The sequence below is a fragment of the Hippopotamus amphibius genome, chromosome X (genome assembly GCF_030028045.1).
Source record: "Hippopotamus amphibius kiboko isolate mHipAmp2 chromosome X, mHipAmp2.hap2, whole genome shotgun sequence".
Classification (NCBI taxonomy): Eukaryota; Metazoa; Chordata; class Mammalia; order Artiodactyla; family Hippopotamidae; genus Hippopotamus; species Hippopotamus amphibius.
The window spans coordinates 45,686,656-45,713,965 of NC_080203.1; the positions used below are offsets into that span (position 1 = coordinate 45,686,656).

The following is a 27,310-nucleotide window of genomic DNA, read 5'->3' on the forward strand; positions in this document are numbered from 1 at the left end:
TCTATATTCATTTTATTCTGATTGGATAGTCCATGTACTTGATTCTTAGGTTAAAAAAGATCCTTGAAAATGTGTGAAATCTTTAAATAAAAATGCTGATAGATAAATATTTGCTTACCAGTATGATTATTTCCTTAGGACAAAGTTCAAGCAATAGAATTTCCGAGTCATAGAGTATGCAAAGTATAGAGCTTTTGGTACTTATTGTGAATAGAAGCAAAAAAATGGATACAGCAATTTACTGTCTTATTGAATATGAAAATGGTTACATCCTCAATAAAAGTGAGTATTGTAACTAATATTGGTTATATTTTATTCATTTTTCATTTGTCTTTTTGCCTTCTACTAAGACTGAACAATGCTTATTCTTCACATAGATTTACTTGGTGTGTACCCTCAATTTTCAGGCTATAATAACAACCATTTTGATTTTCAGGCGGCCTTAATTACAAATTGTAAACGATTCGGCTCTTTGGTTATAAGGAGACTCCTTCTGCACTGCTCAGCTGAAACAGGGTCTATAGTGAGGACTTTTGAAGCAGTTTTAGAGAACATAATTTCATGGGAACCCCAAAATGAAGATTCCAAGGCCATATGCACAGAGATTCTGACTTTGTAAGAGTATGTGTGTGTGTATGGGGAGATATTTGTCATAAATTTGCATTTGTAATAAGCACTCCAGATAATTATACTGTCAGGAGCTGATTTTTTGAGAGACATCAATTAACTATACAAAGTTATAATAGTTTTATAGACTGACTTTGGGGAATAACCCCTTTCCTGTTGGGTTCTTTTTGAAAATGTAAGTTATAGTTTCTAGAGAAATAGATTATTTCCAATTTTATGCAATCAGAAGTAAAACTGGGCCAAGAACACTAGAATTCTAATTAAGTAAACATATATTAAGTACCCACTATGCATGTCACAGCAGTAATCAATAGAAATATAATGAAATGATAAAATATAATGAAATGTAACAGTCTTTACTTTGAAATGGAAAATGCAAAAAGTCCATCTAAGAAATAATGCTTAAGTATACATATATATATACTAAATATATATAAAACAATATATGTACATATATACACTAAAAGGTATAAATACGTATATTTCTATACATGTGTATATATTTATATATATAATATGTGTTATACATGTATTAGTCTTACAAATAATTCTTACATATGTTTCAGGATTGGAGGAGTTAGAGAGAAGGGGATTATTCCCCCAGATCTATTTCTTGCATCACTTTGTGCAATTTACACGTCCCCTGAGAGTCTTCTGAACGGGTAGGGCAGGCCTGCCAGGAGCCTTCAGGGAGAGATCATCTCACAAGAGGAAGAAGACAAAACCTCAGTTCTTAGAGCAGCAACTCTGACTACAGCATGACATCTTTTGCTCAAATCTGAACCCTGGTTCAGCTCCCAAAATGGACTCATCAGGTCTGACTCCTATGGAGGAGCTGTCCTGTGGTTGAAAATGGAAGAGGCTGTTTTACTAAGAACTCTGTACATTGTGGCCCAAGCAATCCTGGAACAGTCCCTACCTGTGTTAAGTGTCACTAATAAGGCAGAGAGAGAAGCTTTAGAAGACAGAGTGGGGGTTCAACACACTGGGAACTCCAGGAAACTCAGTAGGGCTTTTTGGCACTTGAGGGCTCCAGTGCGCCAGCAGCAGCAGGACCAGCAGAGAGCAAGGGGCCCAGCAGAAAAGGCAGCAGGGCCCAGCAGGCATAGCAAGACCCAGGGGAGCCGGGGTGGGGCTCAACAGCAGAGGCCTGGCATGGAAGCCCCCACTTCCCTGCCTATTGGACTTGTCCCTGAGGGCAGGCTGAGTCATGCCCGGACCCTCCCTCAAAACTGATGTTCTGTAGTGGGTTGGGGTTCTGTACGCATAGGTGGGAACAAGAGCCCACCAAGCACAGCTCAGAGTCACCTCATTTCTTCCCACAGCAGCCCTGTGAGGCAAATGTTTTCCCATGAAAAGACTGAGTTTTAATCAAGTGTAGCTACACTAATTGCCAGTTTTATTCCTCTGGCTAAGAGATCCAGAGGTAATTTGAAGTTTACATTTTTTATAGTTCTGTTATTAAGAGTTTATTAAGTGCTTCATTGCCCTTCAAAGGTGATTGACAGGTTCTTTTATCATGTCTGTTTATTTTAGTTTTTTTGTGACACAAGTGATACACACATATACACACATATATATAATTCATTTTTTTGGAAAATGAGAAGATGCAGTTAGGCAAAAAAATAAAATAAAATACAGATCACACAGAGATTCACTGTTAACCTTTTGATGTATAATAATCCAGACATTTTTTGCATTATGACATATATAAATGTACATATAAGATATATACAGATAGACATATCTATATATATCGTTTTTCACTTTACAATATACAATGAGCATCTTTCCATGCAAACAAATGAAACAATCTTATTAAATGAGTGAGACTGGGTCAAAAGATGAAATGTTGGTAGCAAGAATCATATGTAAATCAAAGGAACACTGAAGGATTGGAATAAAATAGTAACAAATATTTAGCAAGAAAACGCAGACAAAAGGAACCAATGCTGCAATATTAGTAACAGAAAATAGTTGAATTCAGGGAAGAAATGCATTAAATGGGGTAAGGACGGTCCCGAGAATGCCTGTGCTTAGAATGCCGAGCCCGAAATTTCTTTCTCAGACCCCTTATCTCTTCCAAACACCTTTCCATCTCGTCTCCCTCTCTTGTCATTTCTTCATCCTTAATATGCCTATAGTCTATGTCCTCTTTAAATTCCTCGAGAGACTGAAGCAGCCTTTGCCTAAAATTTCCTTCTGTTTGCTGGCGTTCGAATTCTCCATAGGGGCGTTCTTCCTCTCTCTTTGGCACGTTGCACTTGGGCTTTCCTTCATTTTCTCTGCAGGATTTTTGCATGATGTTGTAGTTTCCTGCCTAAATCCAGGGAGAAAATGTAGAGTAAGATTGCTTCATTTCTTTTGATTCAAGATTGTCAGTTTCTCTTTGAAGCTAGATACTCGCCTAATCTCCCACCCCCGTTACACTGGTCCAGCCCGCCGAAGTTCGAGACACCGCCCCTTCCTCCCCCACCCGTTCTCCGCCTTTTTTCCCCTCCCTCAGCAACCCACCATTTCTCCAGCAGACGAAGCTAATGCCCTCCCCGAAGGGCGGGAGAAGGGGAGCAGACAGGGAGTTGAGCTGTGAGGCCGCAAATTTTACCCAGCTCGAACCCTTTCCAACTTCCACCCTCAGAGACTCCGGTCTGATTGCCTTCCTCACACTTACCTGAGACGATTCGGGATAGTTTCCTCCTCTTTTTCTTGCCTCGAGATGTCTGTGAACACAGACCCTCAGACCTGCAGACAGAAAGGAAGGGGCGGGCAGGCAGGAGTTCTCCGTGGATCGACCAGCCCCAGAGGAAAGACACACGTTATTATCTTGAATCCAGGATCCTTATCACCGTTGTCGCCCCAATTTACCTACCTCCTGTTTCCCCTCCTGTTCTTATCCCTTCCTACTGGATCTCTGCCCCCACCCCACCTCTCACCCCTCACCCCTCACCCTCAGGCCTAGTCTTGCAAGGGCCACTGTCCCCTCCCTCCCCACTCCCCCGCATCCCTCTCGCAGCCTAGCATTGAATGAGATGAACTATTTTCAAATTATCTCTAAATTTCTGTCTCCATCTCAGGATTCCAACCTTTCCCCACACACCAGCCCACACCTCATTTCCTTCAACGGAGTTGGGAAAAGAGAAGAATAAAGGGAAATCTTGCCAGTCCGAGAGAAGCTGATTATTTCTAAACTACACTAAACCTCTGGGTGACTCTTAAGAGACTTCTACCTACTCCAGCCTCACCCCCCTTCAAAAATACAATTATCTCCGACGAGTTTGCAGGGGTTTGGGGAAAGCAATCCTAGACCTATTCCAGTCCCTACATTTAGCCACTACACCCCCCAAGAGTCCCAGTGGTTCCCTCACACCAACCTGCTGGGATTTAAAGAATTAATGTCCTCTTTCTCTTGGCCACAAGCACGAACGCCTGCAGGGCAGTAAGGAGCTGGTACCCAGAGGAGAAAGAAGCCCGGGAATATAAGGACTTCACGTCAGCTCCTGATCACGTGAGGATTATGTCATCCTCCAACTCTGGTGCCCACTTTCCCCTCCCACCAGCTGTGCTGCAGAAGTGGGACGGCTTACCAACCTTACCCCCCCTCCCCCTGCCCCCCCCACCAGGCCCTGTCACTCATTTTTGTCATTGCTAATTCCAGAGGTCAAAAGTGGCCTCTTCTCCCTGTAGTTGGAATTTGTCTTTCTCGAATTACCAGAGAAGGGCTGCATCTTCCCATAGTCATATTAACAATTGTTAATTTTTTAATCGTTGTGTGGAGAGAGGATTATTCATCCTTTTCTAAACTACAAGAACAGAAAGGTAGCAGTCTTCCCTCCACCCACCCTCTCCCCAGTCACTAATAGCCACCATTGTCCTTGCACTTCAATTCTTGCAACCAAATTGGAGGGGGTGGGGTAAATTAAGGAAGGAAGTAATGATTGGGATTGTGGTTTTTACTTTTGTTCTGATAATTTCCTATTCTTTCCCCCTTTCCCCCATAAACATATTATATTCTTTTAATAATACGGTGACAATATGTACATTTCAAAAAGAAGATTCAACATAGGAGGATAAAAAGACCCAGCCACCTGTTTCTGTTGCTAAGTCATAAGATAAATATAGACCCTCCAAGCAGCCACATTTTTGGAAGTTTAAAATGTACAGGGCAACTGGAGGCTACCCTTTGGAGGTGCTCCTGAACATGTGAGGCCCTTTCATCAGGTGAGCTCCTGAGTCCATAATCCTACATACTTTGCCCTTAGATTTTCAGATCTCAAAAGTCAGTCATAAAATTTTACTACTTTGATCTCAGTATCATGCCCTCTCTTTCCCAGTTTGTACCATGCCCCTTTATTTCACTCAATATTGTGTTTAAAAGATCCCACCTTTCCTCAACACTTATTTAGAATCCAATAGTTTTTCATCTCTCCCACACATCTCTATCCTATTTATGCTTCCTTAGACCTTACTCAGCCACACTGGGGAATTAGAAGCACTAACAGAAACTGGCCCCATTTAGTCACTTATCATACAAAACTTTGTTGCTAAGGCTTTTGGTACTAATCTAAGTGAATCTGTTGTTGATTGGTTAGCTTGAAATATATGCAACAGAAAGAGGGATGTGTTCTTTTCTTTTAATGTTTTTTTATTTTTTATTTTGCCTGCGCCACGCAGCTTGTGGGATATTAGTTTTCCGACTGGGGATTGAACCGGGCCCTTGCAGGCAGTGAGAGCATGGAGTCCTAAGCACTGGACAACCAGGGAATTCCCAGGAATGTGTTCTTAATATTTGTTTTTAGGAAAACAGTGCCTCATTATAAATGCAATGTTGCTACTAACCACTTTGATGTAAATGGTTCCAGAAAATATTTAAGAGGAGAAAGAGAAGAGATCTTAAAATGAGTGGGGCATTGTTATCACAGTTATTAAGGAATGGTTAGTTGTGATAGAGGCAAAAGATTTGTTGGTGGGGTGAAGTCCTGAATCCTCTGTAAACGGCTTTGCATGCAGATCATTAGATTTATGTGTTTTTTTTTTCCAGTTTGAAAGCAGTCATTCTTTATTAACTGACCAGATTACAAAAATGGTGGTAAATACCATAGTTCATCCTTCTAATAAGCCTGTTTTTCTGGTCTTCCCTGTTGCCAGCATCTCCACCTTCTATAAAATGGGTGGTCTTTTTCTTCATTGTCTTCATGACTGACAAATACCAAGTGCTTCATTCAATAAGTGGTAGGTCTCAAAGATTACCTTCAAAGGATCTCAGGAATCCTTCCAATTCCCACTTTGGCTTCACTGCCACTCCCCTAAGGCAAGCAGCCATAAACTCCAGGACCAATACAACAACATTTACGGCCTCTTTACCTTACTTCTTACCACCTTCCAATAAAATGATGATTCTAAACAATAGATATGATTGTGTCACTGCCCTGCCTTATTTTACTTCATCCTCCAACAATTCTATTAGATCTGGACATCTTTATTTACCTAAACATTTCACAGAATACATCTGCATTTATAAGTAAAAGCTGTTATAAAAATACATGCAAATGCAAGCAAAGTAAAATATTGAGTTATATTTAATTTGTTTCCCTATTATTGGCTGATGGGACTCATAGGTGAGGACAAAGAGATGTTATGTATCACGAAAAAAATGTCCAATAATTGGGACCTGATACCTTCATAAGACCTCACTATAAAACCCGTCTAAACCAGTGCATCTATGACAATGTCCCAGTTCTTCTCCCAAATCATTGTAAGGAGACAGGTAAGGGTGACAGGTAGAAAAGAACTGTGGGAACCACTGACTTTGTGGGGAGTTCAGTGTTGTTCATTATAACAACAATAACAGCAACAATAGTACTTAACACTTAAATAATGCTTCTCATATACCAGGCACTCTTCTAAGCACTTCACATATACTAACTGAATTTTACTCATTACTACTCACAATGCTATTATTAGCAAACTAAGGAGCTTGCCTGAAGTCACACAGTTTAGTGGAGATAGAATTTTAACCAAGGTATTCTGATTCCAGGGTTGGCACATGGTGAAAATCAGTTGTATCCTTTTCTCATGAATGAAAGGAAGAGCATAGTTCTTTCCTCTTTTAAACCAAGTAGAGGTGGAGGCTCTAAAAGAATTACATATAGAGAGAGGTCTGCAAGAACAAGGTACTTGTGTACAGTTCTTAGATCACTGCTATTCTGTTGATCCAAAAGAGATGGCGGGGTGAAGATAGAGACATACTCTTCCTTTTGCTAAGGCAAGGATGGGCGAATTTTCCTGTGAGTTAGGTAGACACCAGGCTGACTTGCTGGTTCCTGTTCCAATATGGCTTCACACAGGGTGAGGGGACTCTATAAGCAAATTGTCCCAGAATTGTGCAAAATATGCTAAAATAAACCAAATGACAGAAATGATGGACAAACTTGGATCAGGCACATCCTATTGCCTTGAAGAACTAGAAACTGGGCAAATATATCACACAACTACAAACATTTTCAGACTCTACATAATTGGCAGCACAAGGGTGTGGTCCCTGAGAGAAGAGAGGCAATCAAGGTGAGCCCTGTGATTGCTCTGGATTTTGACTAAAGTCATCCTATGGATGGTGGCATAGAGAGGAGGAGCGTTTGCCTCCCTGAGTTGACAAGAAAGATTGGAGGTAGAGATGCCAGAAGTTTGTGAGGAAGAATACCAGAGATGAGGGATTAGTGCAGAAAAACAGTCTTCAAAGGTCTTTAAAAAATTTTCCTTTAGCCCATTGCTGTATATTAAGCTGCACATACATAAAGTGAAACTTCACAAGGTTGGGCAAAGAATGACAAGTGAGTTACAAGCCAGACACAAAAGGCCGCATATTGTATGATTGTATTTATATTAAATATCCATGATAGGCAACTCCATAGAGACATAAAGCAAATGAATGGTTTCCAGGAGTTAAGAGAGGAGAGAATGGGGAGTGAATGCTTAAGAGGCCTGGGGTTTCCTTTTGGGATGAAGAAAATATTCTGGAGCTAGATAATGTTGATAATTGTACATTTGTGAGTGTACTAAAAGACACTGAATTCTATAATTAAAAAGGGTTGAAGTGTGACCAACATGGTGGAGTAGTAAGACCCTGAACTCACCTCCTCCCACAGGCACAGCAAAATTACAACTATTTACAGAGCAACTGTATGTGAGAACAACATGAAGACTAGCAGAAAAGATTTTCCACAACTAAAGATGTAAAGAAGGAACTACAGTGAGGCAGGTAGGAGGGTGGAGACATGGTATAGTAAAGACCCACACCCCTGGGTATGCAACTCACAAATGAGAGGATAATCACAATTGCAGAGGGTCTCCCCAGGGAGTGAAGGGTCCAAACTCCACATCAGACTTCTTAGTCCAGAGCTCCTGGACTAGGAAGGTGCACACAAAATCTAACATGCTCCAAGTCATAGTGCAGAGGCAGTAATTTTAAAGGTGCTGATTCGGACCCCCTTGCTGATCTTGGAGAGCCTCCCAAAGAGGCAGGAGGCAACTGGGACTCCCTCTGGGCCATAGTTGCTGGCAGTAGCCATTTTGAGGAGCTCCTTCTACCACAAGGACACTGGTGCTGGCAAGTGCTATTTTGGAGCTCTCTCTCTAGCATATAGCAACAGAAGCTTACTGACCCACCAGCAGGCTGGCACCAGTCTCAGGCCCTCCAGCTCCACAGCCAGCTGCCCCAAGACCCAGGCCCACCCACAAGCAGATTGGCAGCCATGACAAGAGGCAGAGCCTGGCAACCAATTGGGCTGCGGGCCAACCCAATCTACCACTGTGCCCACAGTTATCTACTCCACCACAATAGAAGAGCCCATGTAGCCCACATAGGGTGTATCCCTGGAGCATATAGCTCTGTTGACAAAAAGGGAGTGTGGTACTAGGCCCAATAGGACATCTCCTACATAAGGAGGAAATTAAGAAATATAACCAACCTGAGGAAATATAACCAACCTGTCTAATACATAGAAATGAACACAGAGAATTAGGCAAAATGAGGAGACAGGGGAATATGTTTCAAATGAAGGAGGAACAGGACAAAACTCCAGGAGAAGAACTCAGCAAAGTGGAGATAAGCTATCTACCCAATAAAGAGTTCAAGGTAATGATCATAAAGATGCTCACTAAATTCAGGAGACTGGATGAGCACAGTGAGAATTTCAAAAAAGTTGAAAAATATGAAGAATCAAACAGAGCAGAAGACGAAAATAACAAATAAAAAATACAGTGGAAGGAATCAACAAAAGATTAGATGACACAGTAATGGATCAGAGAACTGGGAGACAGAATAGTGGAAATGTCTCAAGCTGAATGGATGAAGGAAAAAAGAATTTTTTAAAAAAACAAGGAGGGTTGAAGAGGCCTCTGGAACAAAATCAAGTGCACTAGCATTCACATCTAAATACATACAGCAAATATTAGCAAACACAAAGGGAGAAATTGACAGTAACACAATATTAGGGGACATAAACACCCCTATTACATCAAATGATAGATCGTTCAGACAGAAAATCAATAAGGAAACACAGGCCTTAAACAACACATTAGACCATATAGACTTGATGGATATATGTAGAACATTCCATCCAAAAGCAATGGAATACACATTCTTTTCAAGTGCACATGGAACATTCTCCAAGATAGATCAAAGGCTAGACCAAAAAACAAGTCAGTAAATTTAAAAAGATTAAAATTGTATCCAACAACTTTTCTGACCATAACAGTATGAAAGTAGAAATCAAGTACAAGAAAAAAACCCTGCAAAACCCACAAACACGTGGAGGCTAAATAACATGCTACTAAACAACCAATGGGTCACTGAATAAATCAAAAAGGAAATAAAAAAATACCTAGAGACAAATGAAAATGGAAACACAATAATCCAAACCTAATGGGACACTGCAAAAGCAGTTTTAAGAGGGGAGTTTATAGTAATACAAGCTTACCTGAGGAAACAAGAAAATCTCAAAGAAACAACCTAACTAACCTTACACGTAAAGCAGCTAGAGAAAGAAAAACAAATAAAACCAAAAGTTACTAGAAAGAAAGAAACAATAAAGATCAGAGCAGAAATAAATGAAATAGAGACTTAAAAATCCAAGATCAATGAAACTAAGAGCTGGTTCTTTGAAAAGACAAGCAAAGTTGATAAACCTATAGCCAGATTCATCAAGAGAAAAAGAAAGAGGGCCCAAATAAAATAAAAAGTGAAAGAGAAACTTCTGTAAACCAACAATGTAAAAATACAAAGGATCACAAGAGATTATTATGAATAATTAGATGCCAATAAAATGGACAGACTAGAAGAAATGGATAAATTCCTAGAACTGTGCAAGCCCCCAAGACTGAATCAGGATGAAATAGAAAATATGAAGAGGCCAATTACCAGTAATGAAACTGAATCAATACAACAAACAAACACAAAAACCAAGAGACTTCCCTGGTGGTGCAGTGGTTAAGAATCTGTCTGCACATGCAGCGGACATGGGTTCCATCCCTGGTCCAGGAAAATCCCACATGCTACGGAGGAACTAAGCCTGTGAGCCACAACTACTGAGCCTGCGCTCTAGAGCCTGCAAGCCACAACTATTGAGCCCATGTGCTGCAACTACTGAAGCCAATGTGCCTAGAACTCATGCTCCACAACAAGAGAAGCCACTGCAATGAGAAGCCCATGCACCTCAATGAAGAGTAGCCCCCACTTGCTGCAACTAGAGAAAGCCTGCATGCAGCAATAAAGACCCAATGTGGCCAATAAATAAATAATTAAATCAAACAAACAAACAAAAAACCAAAACAGAAAACAAAAAACTCCCAACACACTAAAGTTCAGGACCAGATGGCTTCACGAGTCAAGTCTAACAAACATTTAAAGAAGAATTAAAACCTATTCTTCTCAAACTATTCCAAAAAATTAAAGAGGAAAGAGCATTTCTGAACTCAATCTATGAGTCCAGCATCACCCTGATCCCAAAATCATACAGAGACCATAAAAAAGAAAATTATAGGCCAATTTCACTGACAAAAACCCCTCAACAAAATATTAGCAAACTGAATTCAATAATACTTAAAGGGATCATCCACCATGATCCAGTGAGATTTATCCCAGGGATGCAAGGATGGTTCACTATCTGCAAATCAATCAATGTGATACACCACATTAAAAACTGAAGAATAGATAGAAAAAGATGGCAGAGGAGTAGGATGTGGAGATCACCTTCATCCCCACAAATACATCAAAAATACATCTACTTGGGGAGTGGCTCCTGGAGAACACCTTCCGAATGCTGGCAGGAGACCTCAGACAGCCAAAGAGGCAAGAGAATTTCCACATAATTTAGTAGCACAAAGGAAAGAAGGGAAAAAGAGAGAAGGACTCCTAATAAGACCAGACCCTCTGGGAGGGAGCTGTGAGGGGCGGAAGGCTCCTACACACTGGGGAGCCCCCTCACTGGTGGGGAAGGACAGTGTGAGCCTTGGAGCCCCCAGAAGAGACAGCAACAGCAGGTGTGCCAAGGGCAGAGCAGAGAGATCCCTGAATGGAGGAGTCAGGCAGCAATCCCCAGCCAGAGAAGCTAATCTGCTCATCAACGGTGGTGGTGGGGGCCAGGTGCTGAGGCTTGGGCTTTGGAGAACAGACACCAGGGAGAGAACTGGGACTGACTGCATGAGAACAGCCTGGGGGGCAGGTGAGCCAGCAAGCTAGGAGGGAGTTTGGGGAAAATCCTGGGCCAGATGGAGAGTCAGGGGACTTTTGTTTCAGAGTGCTTGGGAGGGACTTCCCTCTCCATGAACTCACAGGCTGTGAGGTGGAGCAACCCTTGGCTGCTGGATCAAAAAGCCCACCTGCTGCCCTGCACCCCCACCCACCCTGTGCACCTCTGGGTCCCACCTGCCCACCACCCCACTTTCCCACCCTGCTGCCACACTGCTGGGCTGTGTTGCTCACCCACCCGCAGCTGCCAAGGCTCCTGTGTGTAAGGCAAGACACTGGCCACACCCTCCCAGCAGTAGGTGAAGCCCACCAACACCAAAGGTCCCGTGATCAGGACCAACTTCCCTGGGAGAACGCACAGCACACTCCAGGCTCATGCTGACCTCTACTGCTACAAGCACTCCCACAGATTTGAGTTAGACTACCATATCCCTCCCTACCCCCCGACCTGAAGTTGCAAGTGAACCCCAATCATCCTCTTTTGGCCCTTTTTGCCTGGGCGGGAAACTGACTCCTCAGAGTAACCCACACGCAAAGTAGGGACCAAAACCAAAACTGATCCCTGAAGACTGCAGGAACAAAGAAGAGAAAGAGAAACATCCACAGGAGGAGCAGATTTAATGCCCACAATAGGCTTGATAGACCCTGCATCTGTGGATCACATGAATAGGCGAGTGTTTCTACAATAGAGACTGCATACAAGGGGGTAACTGGGGACTGTGGGGACAAATACACACAGGACTACTACCAGATCACAGTCTGAGCTCTCCACAGTCTTCTCCACAGCAGATGCAGAGCTCTACCTAGAAGTATCGGAGGACTTCTTGGTATGTTTGTCTTGTTTCTGGTTTTAGGTATTTGTTAGTTAAATCCTTACTGTATGTATTGGTATGTGGAATTGCTTGTAATTGGTATGAGTACTCTCTTCTTTCTTATCTTTTCTCTCTCTTTTTCTCTTCTCTTTGGTTTGTTTTCCTCTTTTCTTTTTGCAAGTGCAAGTGTGCACATCTCCTTGTGTGATTTTGACTGATTAGAGTTGCTTTTACCACCACTCTTGGGGATCTCTCTGTCCTTTCCTATTCTTCTCTTTTTTCTTCCTTTTTTTCTTTGCTCTCCTTCTACCTGCTTTTTCTGCATGCTGTGCAGCTTCCAGGGTCTTGGTGCCCTGGCCAGGGGTTAAACCTGGACCTCTGAGACAGCAGAGCAGAGTCCAGGACATTGGACCACCAGAGAAGTCCTGACCCCATGGAATGTTAATCAGCAAGTGCTCCCCCAGAGTTCTCATTCTCAACACAAAGCTCCAAATCCAATCAAAGGCCAGCAAGCTCCAGTGTTTGACACCTCAAGCCAAACAGAACAGAGATAAGAGGAATTACTACTAAGCAGAATAGGGAAAGGAGACAGCAAATACGATAAATTAGACAAAATGAGAAAACAAAGACACACCTTGCAGGCAAAGGAGCAAGATAAAAACCCACAAGACCAAATAAATGAAGAAGAAATTGGCAAATTGCCTGGAAAAGAATTCAAAGTAATGATAGTAAAGATGATCCAAAATCTCAATAGCAAAATACAGAAAATACAAGAAATATTCAAAAAGGACCTAGAAGAACTAAAGAGCAAGCAAACAGTAATGAACAGCACAATAACTGAAATGAAAAATACTCTAGATGCTATAAAGAGCAGAATGACTGAGGCAGAAGAACGAGTAAGTGAGTTAGAAGATAGAATGGGGGAAATAACTGCCACAGAGCAGGAAAAAGAAAAAAGAATAAAAAGAGTGGAAGACAGTCTCAGAGACCTCGGGGATAACATTAAGCATACCAACATTCGAATCATAGGCGTCCCAGAAGAAGAAAAAAAGAAAAGGTCTCAGAAAATATTTGAGGAGATTATGGTGGAAAACTTCCCTAACATGGGAAAGGCAATAGTAAACCAAGTCCAAGAAGTGCAGAGAGTCCCATACTTAATAAACCCAACAAGAAACACACCGAAGCACATATTAATCAAACTAATAAAAATTAAACACAAAGAAAAAATATTAAAAGCAGCAAGAGAAAAGCAAAAAATAACATATAAGGGAAAACCCATAGGGATAACAGCTGCTCTCTCTGCAAAAACTCTGCAGGCCGGAAGGGAGTGGCAGGAGATAAAGTCTTGAAAGAGAAAAAGCTACAGCGAAGCATACTCTACCCAGTAAGAATCTAATTCAGATTTGATGGAGAAATCAAAAGCTTTACAGACAAGCAAAAGTTAAGGGAATTCAGTACCTCCAAACCAGTCTTACAACAACTGCTAAAGGAACTCCTCTAGGCAGTAAACACAAGACAAGGAAAAGACCTACAAAAACACAGCCAAAACAATTAAGAAAATGGTAACAGGAAAATACATGTCAATAATTACCTTAAATGTAAATGGATTAAACGCTCCAACCAAAAGATACAGACTGGCTGAATGGAAACAAAAACAAGAACCTTATATATGCTGTCTACAAGAAACCCACTTCAGATCTAGGGAAACATACAGACTGAGAGTAAGGGGATGGAAAAAGATATTCCATGCAAATGGAAGTCAAAAGGAAGCTGGAGTAGCAATACTCACATGAGACAAATCAGACTTTAAAGTAAATACAATTACAAGAGACAAGGAAGGACACTACGTAATGATCAAGGGATCAATGCAAGAAGAAGATATAACAATTGTAAATATCTATGCACCCAACATAGGAGCCCCTCAATACATAATGCAAATGCTAACAGTCATAAGGGGGGAAATCAACAGTAACACAATAATAGTAGGAGACTTTTTCACCCCACTTACACCAATGGATAGATCATCCAAATAGAAAATAAATAAGGAAACACAAGCTTTAAATGATACTTTAGACCTTCTTGACTTGATATTTATAGGATATTCTATCCAAAAATTACAGAATATGCTTTCTACTCAAGTGCACATGGAATATTCTCCAGGATAGATGACATCTTGGGGCATAAATCAAGACTCAGTCAATTCAAGAAAACTGAAATCGTATCAGTCATCTTCTCCGACCACAATGTCATGAGATTAGATATCAATTAAGGGGAAAAAATGTAAAAAATACAAACACATGGAGTCTAAACAATACGTTATTAAACAACCAAGAAATCATTAAAGAAATCAAAGAGGAAACCAAAAAAATACCTAGAAACAAATGACAATGAAAACACAACAACCCAAAACCTATGGGATGCAACAAAAGCACTTGTAAGAGGGAAGTTTATAGCAATGCAGTCCTACCTCAAGAAACAAGAAAAATCTCGGATAAACAAACTAGCCTTACTCCTAAAACAATTAGAGATAGAAGAACAAAAAAAAAAACCCAAAGTGAGCAGAAGGAAAGAAATCATAAAGATCAGATCAGAAATAAATGAAAAGGAAATGAAGGAAACAATAGCAAGGATCAATAAAACTAAAAGCTGGTTCTTTGAAAAGATAAACAAAACTGTTAAACCATTAGCCAGACTCATCAGGAAAAAAAGGGAAAAGACACAAAACAACAGAATTAGAAATGAAAAAGGAGAAGTAACAACCAACACCACAGAAATACAAAAGATCATGAGAGACTACTACAAGCAACTATATGCCAATAAATTGGATAACCTGGAAGAAATGGATAAATTCTTAGAAAAGTACAATCTTCCAAGAATGAACCGAGAAGAAATAGAAAATATGAACGGACCAATCACAAGTATGGAAATTGAGACTGTGATTAGAAATCTCCCAACACACAAAAGCCCAGGGCCAGATGGCTTCACAGGCGAATTCTATCAAACATTTAGAGAAGAGCTAAAACCTATCGTTCTCAAACTCTTCCAAGGTATTGAAGAAGGAGGGTCACTCCCAAACTCCTTCTACGAGGCCACCATCACCCTGATACCAAAACCAGAAAAAGATGTCACAAAAAAAGAAAATTACAGGCCAATATCACTGATGAATATAGATGCAAAAATCCTCAACAAAACACTAGCAAACAGAACACAACAGCACATTAAAAAGCTCATACACCATGATCAAGTGGGATTTATCCCTGGAATGCAAGGATTCTTCAATATACACAAATCATTCAATGTGATACATCATATTAACAAATTGAAGGTTAAAAATCACATGAACACCTCAATAGATGCAGAAAAAGCTTCTGACAAAATTCAGCATCCATTTGTTTTAAAAACTCTCCAGAAACTGGGCATAGAAGGAAATTACTCAACATAATAAAAGCCACATATGACAAACCAGCAACCAACATCATTCTAAATGGTGAAAAACTGAAAGCATTCCCTCTAAGAACAGCAACAAGAAAAGGGTGTCCACTCTCACCATTATCATTCAACATAGTTTTGGAAGTTTTAGCCACAGCAATCAGAGAAGGAAACGAAATAAAAGGAATACAGATTGGAAAAGAAGAAGTAAAATTGTCACTCTTTGCAGATGACATGACATTATACATAGAAAACCCTAAAGATGCTACCAGAAAACTGCTAGCACTAAACGATGATTTTAGTAAAGTAGCAGGATACAAAATTAATGCACAGAAATCTCTTGCATTCTGATACACTAACAATGAAAGAGCAGAAAGAGAAATTAAGGAAACACTCCCATTTACCATTGCAACAAAAAGAATAAAATACCTAGGAATAAACTTGCCTAAGGAGGCAAAAGACCTGTACACAGAGAACTATAAGACACTGATGAAAGAATTCGAAGATGATACAAACAGATGGAGAGACATTCGATGTTCTTGGATTGGAAGAATCAACATTGTGAAAATGACTATCCTACCCAAAGCCATTTACAGATTCAACACAATCCCTATCAAACTACCATTGGCATTTTTCATAGAACTAGAACAAGAAATTTTACGATTTGTATGGAAATGCAAAAGACCCCGAATAGCCAAAGCAATCTTGAGAAGGAAAGATGGAGTTGGTGGAATCAGCCTTCCTGACTTCAAACTATACTTCAAGGCCACAGTGATCAAGACAGTATGGTACTGGCACAGAAACAGAAATATAGATCAGTGGAAGAGAAGGGAGAGCCCAGAGATAAATCCACGCATATATGGGCACCTTATCTTTGACAAAGGAGGCAAGAATATACAATGGAAAAAAAGACAGCCTTTTTAATAAGTGGTGCTGGGCAAATTGGACAGCTACATGTGAAAGAAGGAAATTAGTACGCCCCCTAACACCATACACAAAAATAAACTCAAAATGGATTAAAGACCTAAATGGAAGGCCAGACACTATAAAATTCTGAGAGGAAAACATAGGCAGAACACTCTATGACATACATCAAAGCAAGATCCTTTTTGACCCACCACCTAGAATAATGGAAATAAAATTAAAAATAAACAAATGGGACCTAATGAAACTTAAAAGCTCTTGCACAGCAAAAGAAACCATAAACAAGACAAGAAGACAACCCTCAAAATGGCAGAAAATATTTGCCAACGAAGCAACTGACAAAGGATTAATCTCCAAAATATAGAAACAGCTCATGCAGCTTAATAGTAAAAAAACAAATAAGCCATTCCAAAAATGGGCAGAAGACCTAAAGAGACATTTCTGCAAAGAAGACATGCAGATGGCTAACAAACACAGGAAAAGATGCTCAGCATCACTAATCATTAGAGAAATGCAAGTCAAAGCCATAGTGAGGTATCGCCTCACACTGGTCAGAATGGCCATCATCAAAACATCTAGAAACAATAAATGCTGGAGAGGGTGCGGAGAAAAGGGAACCCTCCTGCACTCTTGGTGGGAATAAGTTGGTACAGCCACTGTGGAAAACAGTATGGAGTTTCCTTAAAAAACTAAAAATGGAACTACCATATGACCCAGCAATCCTACTCCTGGGCATATACCCTGAGAAAACCATAATCCAAAAAGAAACATGTACCACAATGTTTATTGCAGCACTATTTACAATAGCCAGGACATGGAAGCAACCTAAATGCCTATAAACAGATGAATGGATAAAGAAGATGTGGCACATAGATACAATGGAATATTACTCAGCCATAAAAAAGAATGAAATTGAGTTATTTGTAGCGAGGTGGCTAGACCTAGAGTCTGTCATACAGAGGGAAGTAAGCCAGAAAGAGAAAAACAAGTACCGTATGCTAACTCATATATATGGAATATAAAAAGTGGTACTGATGAGCCTAGAGACATGGCAAGAATAAAGATGCAGAGGTAGAGAGCGGACTTGAGGACACGGGGTGGAGGGAGTAAAGGGGAAGCTGTGACAAAGTAAGAGAGTAGCATTGACATATATACACTACCAAATGTAAGATAGATAGCTTGTGGGAAGTTCCTGCATAACATAGGGAGATAAACTCGATGATAGGTGATGACTTAGACGGCCAGGATAGGGAGGGTGGTAGGGAGTCACGGGAGGGTGGGGATATGGGGATATATGTACATATACAGCTGACTCACTTTGGTGTATCTCAAAAACTGGCACAAGAGTTTGAATCAGTTATATTCCAATAAAGAGCTTTAAAAAAAACCCTGAAGAATAAAAATCATATGATCATATCAATAGATTCAGAAAAAGCTTTTGACAAAATTCAACATCCATTTATGATACAAAATCGCAACAAAGTGGGCATAGAGGTAACATACTTCAACATAATAAGGACCACATATGACAAACCTACAGCCAACATCATTTTCAATGCTGAAAAACTGAAAGCATTTCCTCTAAGACCAGGAACAAGACAAAGACGCCCACTCTCACCACTTTTATTTGATATTTATTTGATATATTCCAACAAAATATATATTTTATTGGAAGTCCTAACCACAGCTATTAGACAAGAAAGCAAAGGAAAGGAATCAACATTGGAAAGGAAGAAATAAAACTGTCACTCTTGGCAGGAGACATGATACTATATAGAGAAAATCCTAAAGATGCCATGATAAATCTATTAGAACTAATAAATGAAATCAGTAATCTCCCAGGGTACAAAATCAATATACAGAAATCTGTCACATTTCTATACACTAACAATGGACTGTCAGAAAGAAATTAAGAAAAAGAATCTTATTTACAGCTGTGTCAAAAAGAATAAAATACCTAGGACTATATCTAACCAAAGAGGTAAAAGACATGTACTCAGAAAACTATAAGATATTGATGAAAGAAATTTAAGATGACACAAATTGAAAGATATTCCATGTTCATGCATTGGAAGAATTAATATTGTTGAAATGATCATACTCTCCAAGGCAATCTACAGATTCAATGCAATTCCTATCAAAATTCCAATGGCATTATTCACAGAATTAGAACAAATAATTCTAAAATTTGTATGTAAACATAAAAGACCCCAAATAGCCAAATAATTTTGAGAAAAAAGACCAAAGCTGGAGGTATCATGCTGCCCCTTTCAAACTGTACTACAAAGCTACAGTCATCAAAAACAGCATGGTGCTGCTACAAAAAAACAGACCTATACATTAATGGAACAGAACAGAGAGCCCAAAGAGAAACCTATACTTACATGGTCAGTTAATATACAACACAGGAGGCAACATATATAATGGGGAAAAGACAGCCTCTTCAATAAATGGTGTTGGGAAAACTGGACAGCTATATGCAAAAGAATTAGCTAGATTACTTTCTCACACCATATACAAAAATCAACTCAGAATGGATTAAGAACTTAAATGTAAGAACTGAAACCGTAAAACTCCTATAAGAAAACATAGACAATGAGCAATTTGATATTGGTCTTAGCAATATTTTTTTGGATGTAGTCTCCTTAGGCAAGGGAAATAAAAGCAAAAATAAACAAATGAGAGTACCTCAAACTAAAAAGCTTATGCAAGACTTCCCTGGTGGTGCAGTGGTTAAGAATCCACCTGCCAATGCAGGGGACACAGGTTTGATCCTTTGTCTGGGAAGATCCCACATGTCGAGGAGCAACTAAGCCCATGTGCCACAACTACTAAGCCTGCGCTCTAGAGCCTGTGAGCCACAACTACTGAAGTCCGCACACTCTAGGGCCTATATGCCGAAACTACTGAGCCCGTGCGCTGCAACTACTGAAGCCCACACACTTACAGCCCATGCTCCGCAACAAGAGAAGCCACCCCAATGAGAAGACTTCGCACCGCAATAAAGAGTAGCCTCCACTCACAGCAACTAGAGAAAGCCCGCACACAGCAACAAAGATCCAATGCAGCCAAAAAAAACCCCCCAAACCAAACCAAACCAAACAAAAATCTTGAAGAAACAAACAGAAAGAAAAAAAAAAGCTTATGCAGAGTGAAGGAATCTATCAACAATACCAAAAAAAAAAAAAAAAGAAAGAAAAAGAAAAAATGGGACTTCCCTGGGGACCCAGTGGATGAGACTCCGCGTTCCCAATGTAGGGGGCTCGGGTTTGATCCCTGGTCAGGGAACTATATTCCACATGCATGCTGCAACTGAGAGGTCACATACCACAACAAAGAAGCCACGGAGCAACTATGCCCGTGTGCCACAACTACTGAGCCTGCGCTTTAGAGCCCGTGAGCCACAACTATTGAGCCCATGTGCTGCAACTACTGAAGCCCATGCGCCTAGAGCCTGTGCTCTGCAACGAGACAAGCCACAGCAATGAGGAGCCCGTGCACCACAACGAAGAATAGGCCCCACTCACCACAACTAAAAAGAAAGCCCAGACACAGCAAAAAAACCCCAAAAAGACCCAACGCAGCCAATAAAATAAATTAATTAATTAAAAAAAAACCCAGAACATTAACAACACTGTAACCATAAGTCGGATCAATAAATAGAACATTTTTAGCTATCCCAGAAGCCCCGTTGAGTGCCCCACCCTAAATGAAACTTCCCATTTTCCCCCAAAAGTAATTACTATCCCTACTTTTATAGTAATTACTTTCTTTGGTTTCTTTATTGTTTTATCTTGCAAATGTACATAGTTACACACTATAGTTTATTCTTGCTCTTTAAAAAATTTATATTTATTTAAAGTCTGTATTAACATGGCTTTTTCGTCCATCTCTTTCTTTTCCTTACCAATTATCTGTGGAAAAACTTGGGCTGTTTCACTTGTAGGGTTTCTCACAGTCTGGAGTTTGCTAACTACCTACTTAGGTGCAACTTGATCTTTTTTCCTCTAATCCTGGAAATTTGCAGCTGTATCTAGGAGATTAAAATATTGACTCCAATAGTTTGCCTTTAACCAGATGATATCATTTGGTGACTACAGGTCTATGGGGGCCAACTTGACTTTTAGGTCTTCTATTGATATTTTGTAGTCATTTTTGAGTGAAATCATGTGCCTTTAACATTAATTAACCCAACCTACCATATTAACTTGTCTAGTCAATCTGTCTTGAAATTTCAGAGCCTTGTTCTGACTCTCACCCCCTTTGATAGCCAGTAAGCCTCTGTTTTTCTTTATTGTGACAGCTGAACTTGTCATTATGCTGGTTTAGGCCCTTTTGACCTTGTATCTGAACTGTTATGGCAGACTATTCTGTAGTGTTCTTCCCTCAATTCTCTCCCTCTCCCCTTTTGAGAGGTTTAAGTAAGGTGTCCAAGGTTACACAACTGGTTACTGCCGAGTCTGGGAACAAATTCAGGTTTTAGAATGAAGACTGTCTCAGTACAAACCTATGTTCTCTCCCATATTCTCCATTCAATTCCTTCTCTTTGTCCATGGTTGAGTCAATAGATACTTTGGGGGCCCCTTCAGATGCCCAGCACTACGCTGTGTTTTCTGAATGATAAGGGCTAGGTCTCAGAGGAGGGCACTGGTGAAAGATATACTCTCTCTGAGTAGGCCAAATACCCCTTCACATGAGGCCATTTGGAGAAAGCTAATGGAAAGGGCGAACTGTCAAGCCAACAGGAGCTAGGAGATAGCAATGACCACGTTGGCTTGAAATAGAGAAAGCCTTGAGAAAGAAAATGACTTTGACCTGGGCCTCAGAACATGGGCAGGACCTAGAAGTAGGATGGGAAAGAGGAGACCTGTCTGACTGAAGCCAGGCCCAGTATGCTTACCACTAATTACTCTGGCCTGTCTCATGCTGCCTTGTGAGTACAAGTCCACTTAGTCCTCCTTTAGAAGTACTTAAGTCTATTGATAGTGTCTATGGTCTCAAAGCAGGTTCAGTGTAAGTTCTTTATGACACAAAGTCAGGAAGTCTGTGCTCTGCACTCCCCCAAGGGCTTTCTCACTTGTTTCCAGGTAATAGAATCTGAATTTCTCCATCTTTCTGTATAGAACTCAAGCATTTGTATTTAAAATATGGGTATTCCTTGAGCCCACAAATTCATTACTAGGTATCCATCCTAAGGAAATAATCAATGATGCCCACAAAAATTTAACTATTACAAAGTTATAGTAAATACAGATAATCGGGGTCTCTGTACACCACAGATATTCACCCAGTAGATTTTTCTTAGACATAGAGAAAACTTTGTTTTGCACTAAACAGAGTTGTGTGTGGATGTAGTATCCCACATGATCAACTTTACCAACGTCTGGCTGATGATTGTTAGCTTTATTGCCATCACTCCTTTTACCCAAGCCTGCTAATTGTCCCCAGTGACAATTTTCCCTGTCCTCCTCTAAGTAACAGCATTTCCTTTCCCAATGTTTTAGAAGAACTCTTGATCACTCAACTAGAAATTAACATTCCCTAGCCTCCCTTGTAGCCAAGTACAGTGTGTCTTTTGTTCAAGTTCTTTGCAATGGAATATGAGCAGATGTAGCGGGAGCAACTTCTGTATCACTTTTTAAAATAATTGTTTCTCTTTCCTCCTTCCTGTGTCCTAAAACTCTGACTAAGTACAAGGAAAACACTCTAGGAGATAGTAAAGCAACAGAATAGAAGGCATCTGACCTCATACAGCAGACAAATTCACCTGCCCAAAAGTCCCTTTCTATCTCTGGACTATTTTGTTTGAGAGAAATACACTTCCCTCTTGTCTGAACCATTGTATTCTTGGGGTCAATATTACAGTGGCTTATCCTGTATCCTAAATAAACTTGTGAAGGAAGCGATAGATTTTCCATGTAAAAAAGGAAGGATTTCCCCATATCACTTTTTTTCTGAAGCATGGAAAAATGAGGTTAAAATGAATTCATGATATATGCTGTGCATGTTTCCTAGTTTGTTATTTGCTATATTTGTTTCTGGTGGTTTTATGCACAAAAATTGCTCATTTTAATATTGATTATATAAGAATATTCAGAAATGAGGATTGAATATATTTTATCTATTACATTCTATGTTTATATGTGCACATATGCATATAGATGTATATTACAATCCCATTGAGCATATTGTTTCTAATCTACTTTTCTATTATTTAAAGTATAAATCATGAGAAGTGTTCTTTATCATTAACTATACTTTTACAGTGTATCTTTATTGTTTAACATAACTCAATTATGAGGATAGGCAATAACTTGTTTAAGCCCAATAATCTATATTTGTATATTTTGTTTTTTTCTATTGTTTTGCTTTATTTGTTTTACTACAAAGAACATCTTTATGTGCAAATCTTTCCACACATGTATGATTTTTTTTTGTAGAATAGAATGCAAAAAATTAAATGACTATACCAAACAATATGAACATTTCTTTTAATAATTACTGTCAACTCTCCAGAAAGAATGAACCAAATTACAGATAAACAAGGTCCTACTGTATAGTACAGGGAGCTATACTCAATATCCTGTGATAAGCCATAATGGAAAATAATATGAAAAAGAATATATATGTGTATATATATATATATAACTGAATCACTTTACAGTAGAAATCAACACATTATAAATTAACTATACTTCAATAAAATAAATTTTTTAAAAAAGAATGTACCAAATTACATATTCACCACTAGTGTGAGAATTTATTTTTAAATTTAACAGTTTACTATGAGAAGAATGATGTAAGTTTGTTTGCATTTAGGGAACTTTTTGATAGAGTATAAAATACATATGTAAAAGTGCCCAAATCATAAATATGTAGCTCAATAAACTTTTACAAACTAAAATCATTTAATGAACATGCAAAACAAAAAAACCAGAACATTGGGGCTTCCTAGGTGGCTCAGTGGTTGAGAATCCGCCTACCAATGCAGGGGACACGGGTTCGATCCCTGCTCCAAGAAGATCCCACATGCCGTGGAGCAACTAAGCCCGTGTGCCACAACTATTGAGCCCATGTGCTGCAACTACTGAAGCCCACGAGCCTAGAGCCCATGCTCTGCAACAAGAGAAGCCATGGCAATGAGGAGCCCGCGCACCACAACGAAGCGTAGCCCCTACTCACCGCAACTAAAAAGAAAGCCCGCACACAGCAAAAAAAAAGACCCAACACAGCCAATAAAATAAATAAATTAAAAAAAAAACCCAGAACATTAACAACACTGTAGAAATTTCATTCCAGTCATTTACCCAAGACTGCCACTACCTTGAATTCTAGCATCACAGACAGTTATGCCTATGTTTAAATTCATACAAACTCATATACATACTCTTTTTCCCTCTGACTTCTTTATCTCAATATTATGTTTGTGAGATCCATTCATAGTATGTGTAGTTGTAATTTGTACAGTTTTATTGCTGAATAATACTCCACTGTGTAAATATACAACCTATACCTTTTCCTGATGAAGAACATTTGGGTATTTGCTAATTCTGGCAATTTAAAAAGTGCTATTATGAACACAGATGTAAATGTTATTTGGTAAACTAACGCACACATTTTTATTATGAGTATATCTACAGTGAGAGTGCTAGGTCATAGAGCATACATATGTTTACCCTTATATATGCTGCCAAACAGTTTTCCAAAGTGGCAGTACCAGTTCTAATTGTACTTGTAAAACACTTGATATTTTCTATCTTTATTATTTTAGACATTCTGAATGGCATTAGTGGTATCACATTTTGGTTTTAATTTGCATTTCTCTGCACACTAATGAAGTTGAGCATATTTTCACAAATTTACTAGACATTTGGATATTCTGTTTTTTGAGCTGCTGTTTTAAAGTGTTTGCCCGTTTTTCTATTGGATTGTCTTTTTCTTATTCATTTGTAAGAGTTCTTTATACATTATAGATACAAATTATTTCTCAGATATATGTGTTCCAAAAATCTTCTCCTAGTTTGTGGCTTGCTTCCTTATTCTTTTGATGATGTCTTTTGATGAACAGAAGTTTCCGATATTAATAACGTACAATTTATAATCTTTTTTATCCTTTGTAATTAGTCCTTTTTGTGCCCTCTTTATGGACACTGCCTACTTCAAAGTCATGAAGATGATTTCCTGTGTGTTTTGCATTAGAATGACATTTTCACCTTTCTCATTTAGGTCTGAAATCCACTGGGAGTTTATTTTTTGTGTATTACTTAAGGTGGAATTAACAAATATTTTTCACACATGGATATTCAACTGATCTGCTATGACTTAGAAAAAAATCCTTTCCCCACTGCACTATCTTTGCCATAAATCAAGCGGCAGTGTGTGTAGGTATGTCTCACAGGTCCGTGTGTGTGTGTGTGTATACACATATATGTTAATATTTGAGACAATATCATACTATTTATTCACTATATCATTGCATTAAGTTTGGTATTTAGTATGGAAACCTTGGAGCTCTCTTCTTCTTCACAGTTGTCTTGGCTATATTTGGCTCTTTCTTTGCATTTTCATATACATAGTTGGAATCTGCCTGTCAACAGAAAAAATAACCTGCTGGGATTTTTACATGGATTACATTGAATTTATAGATCAATTTGGGAATAATTGACAACTTTACAATACTGAGTCTTCCAATCCATATTTCTATACCTACTTAGGTCTTCTTTAATGTTTCTCAAAATTATTTTATAATTTTCAGTGGAGAGGTCTTGCAAGTATTTAATTAGATTTGTTCCTACATAATTTGATTTTTAATTTCCTTTATTGGGGTGTAATTTACATACAATAAGATACATACATTTTAAACTATACAGTTGAATGATTTCAACAAATGTATTTGCCAGTGGAGTCACTGCTCCGTCAAGATAGAGAACATTTCCCTCAGCTAAGAAATTTCTGTTATGCGCCCTCCCTTTTTTTTTAATGACCCTTTTGCAGTCAGCAAAATCACAACTTTCAAGCCAAACATTGATTTGATTAAATTTCATCAATATAATTTAGTTTTGCCTCTCCTCGAACTTTATGTAAATAGAATCACGCAGAATGCACTCCTTTGTGCCTGGTATCTTTCCCTACGCATAATATTTTTTGAGATGCATCTCTGTTATTGCTGTACCAGTAGTTTGCCCCTTCCTATTGTTTAGTAGTATTCTAATGCATGAATACATCAAAATTTGTTTCTCTGTTCATTTCTTGATGGACATTTGGATTGTATATCTACTTAGGGGCTATCACAAATGAAATTGCTATGAACATTCCTGTGCAAATCTTTTTGAGGAAATATGTTTTAAATTCTGTTTAGGAAAATTCCTAAGAGTGGAATTTCTGGGCCATATGGTAAGTGTAAGTTTAACATTTCAACAAACTGTTCAAATCTTTCAAGGTGGTTGAACTTCTTACCAGCAATGAATGAGAGTTCCAGTTGTTCCACATCCTCAAAAATACTTAGGATTGGGGACTTCCCTGGTGGTCCAGTGGTTAAGACTTCACCTTCCAATGCAGGGGGTGTGGGTTCAATCCCTGGTCAGGGAGTTAAGGTCCCACATGCCTCCTGGCTAAAGAAACCAAAACATAAAACAGAAGTAATATTGTAACAAATTCAATAAAGACTTTAAAAAAAGTGGTGAAGTAAAGACATGGATAAGAGACTATTTAAAAAAACAGGATCGGCAGACTTTCAAATTTTAGCTACTCTGATGAGCGTGCAGTGATATTTAATTCTGTTTTTTTTTACATTTTCTTGATAATAAGTGAGATCAAGCATCATTCCATGAGCTCAATGGTAATTTGTGTACGTGCTTTTGTGAAATTTTTGTTCGTTTTGATCATTTTTGGGTTTTAGTTTTCTTTTTAAATTTTTTGTGTATTATTTCTTTTGATCATTTTTAATTGCATTATTTGCCTTATTTTGAAATTTAAGAGTTCTTTATATATCTTCTGGATACAAACCTTTTGTTGGATACACATATTATAAGCATTTTCTCCCAGCTTCCCACTTCACTTTCTTAACCATATCTTCCAAAGAGCAGACGTTTTTAATTTTGATAAGTCCAATGTCTGTCCACTCCACTACTACACTACCTTTACTATTACATCCTAAGTCTGGAACACAGATAATGCAATTTTCCAGATTTGTGGTTTTCTTTTCAAAATTATTTTGTCTATTCTAGGCCCTTCGCATTTCCATGTAAGTTTGGGGGTACGTTTTTAAACTTACACAAAGTTGCCTGCTGCAAGTTTTATTTTGACTGCACTGAATTTATAGATCAATTTGGAGAGAATTAATATCTTAGTACTGAATTTCTTGATCCAGGTTTATGGTTTATCTTCACATTTATTTTGATCTTTAGTTTCTTTCAGCAGTGTTTTGTACTTTTCAGTGTATAAGTTTTCTACATGTTTTCTTAAATTCATCCCTAAGTATTTCATATTTTTGGAAGCTATCATACATTTCATACACACACACACAAAATTTCAGTTTCAGATTGTTCATTGCTAGCATACAGGAACACAATTGAGTTTTTGTGTATCTATCCATAACTACAACTCTGCTAAATTAAATTCTTAGTTCTAGTAGGTTTATTGTAGATCCCTTAGGAGTCTATCAATACATGATCATGCGATTTGCAAACAGACATACTTATAGCTTTTTGAATCAGAAATTTGTGGAGTTTCTGTTGTTGTTTTAGTTCTGAAAATCAAGGCTCTGCTGCACTGC

The 27,310-nt window shown here is 38.8% G+C and overlaps 1 protein-coding gene across 4 annotated transcripts; it reads right to left on the reverse strand.

Annotated features, from left to right (window-relative positions):
• Nucleotides 1-2,465: 2,465 nt before the first annotated feature.
• TCEAL7 (transcription elongation factor A like 7) lies at nucleotides 2,466-26,044 on the reverse strand. 4 transcript variants are annotated; one of them, XM_057718456.1, is made up of 3 exons: nucleotides 25,993-26,044; nucleotides 3,299-3,406; nucleotides 2,466-2,947 (listed from the first exon to the last, which is right to left on the reverse strand). In XM_057718456.1, the coding sequence occupies exons 1-3, from the start codon at nucleotides 26,023-26,025 to the stop codon at nucleotides 2,627-2,629; spliced, it is 462 nt and encodes a 153-aa protein (XP_057574439.1). In that variant the 5' UTR covers nucleotides 26,026-26,044; the 3' UTR covers nucleotides 2,466-2,626. The 4 variants fall into 4 exon arrangements, with proteins under 4 accessions (XP_057574439.1, XP_057574443.1, XP_057574442.1 ...); XM_057718460.1 differs by having other exon boundaries at nucleotides 3,299-3,369; nucleotides 25,993-26,014; XM_057718459.1 differs by lacking the exon at nucleotides 25,993-26,044 and adding an exon at nucleotides 3,999-4,086 and having other exon boundaries at nucleotides 3,299-3,369.
• Between the last annotated feature and the right edge of the window lie 1,266 nt (nucleotides 26,045-27,310).

What these genes read in the sequence shown, in the direction of transcription:
- TCEAL7 (XM_057718456.1), bottom strand. Translation starts at nt 26,025, where the DNA reads ATGTGGAACAACTGGAACTCTCATTCATTGCTG. An exon ending in GGAACTCTCATTCATTGCTG is followed by an intron (nt 3,407 to 25,992) that starts GTAAGAAGTTCA and finishes CGATCCACGGAG; the next exon opens with AACTCCTGCCTGCCCGCCCC. An exon ending in ACTATCCCGAATCGTCTCAG is followed by an intron (nt 2,948 to 3,298) that starts GTAAGTGTGAGG and finishes CCCTGGATTTAG; the next exon opens with GCAGGAAACTACAACATCAT.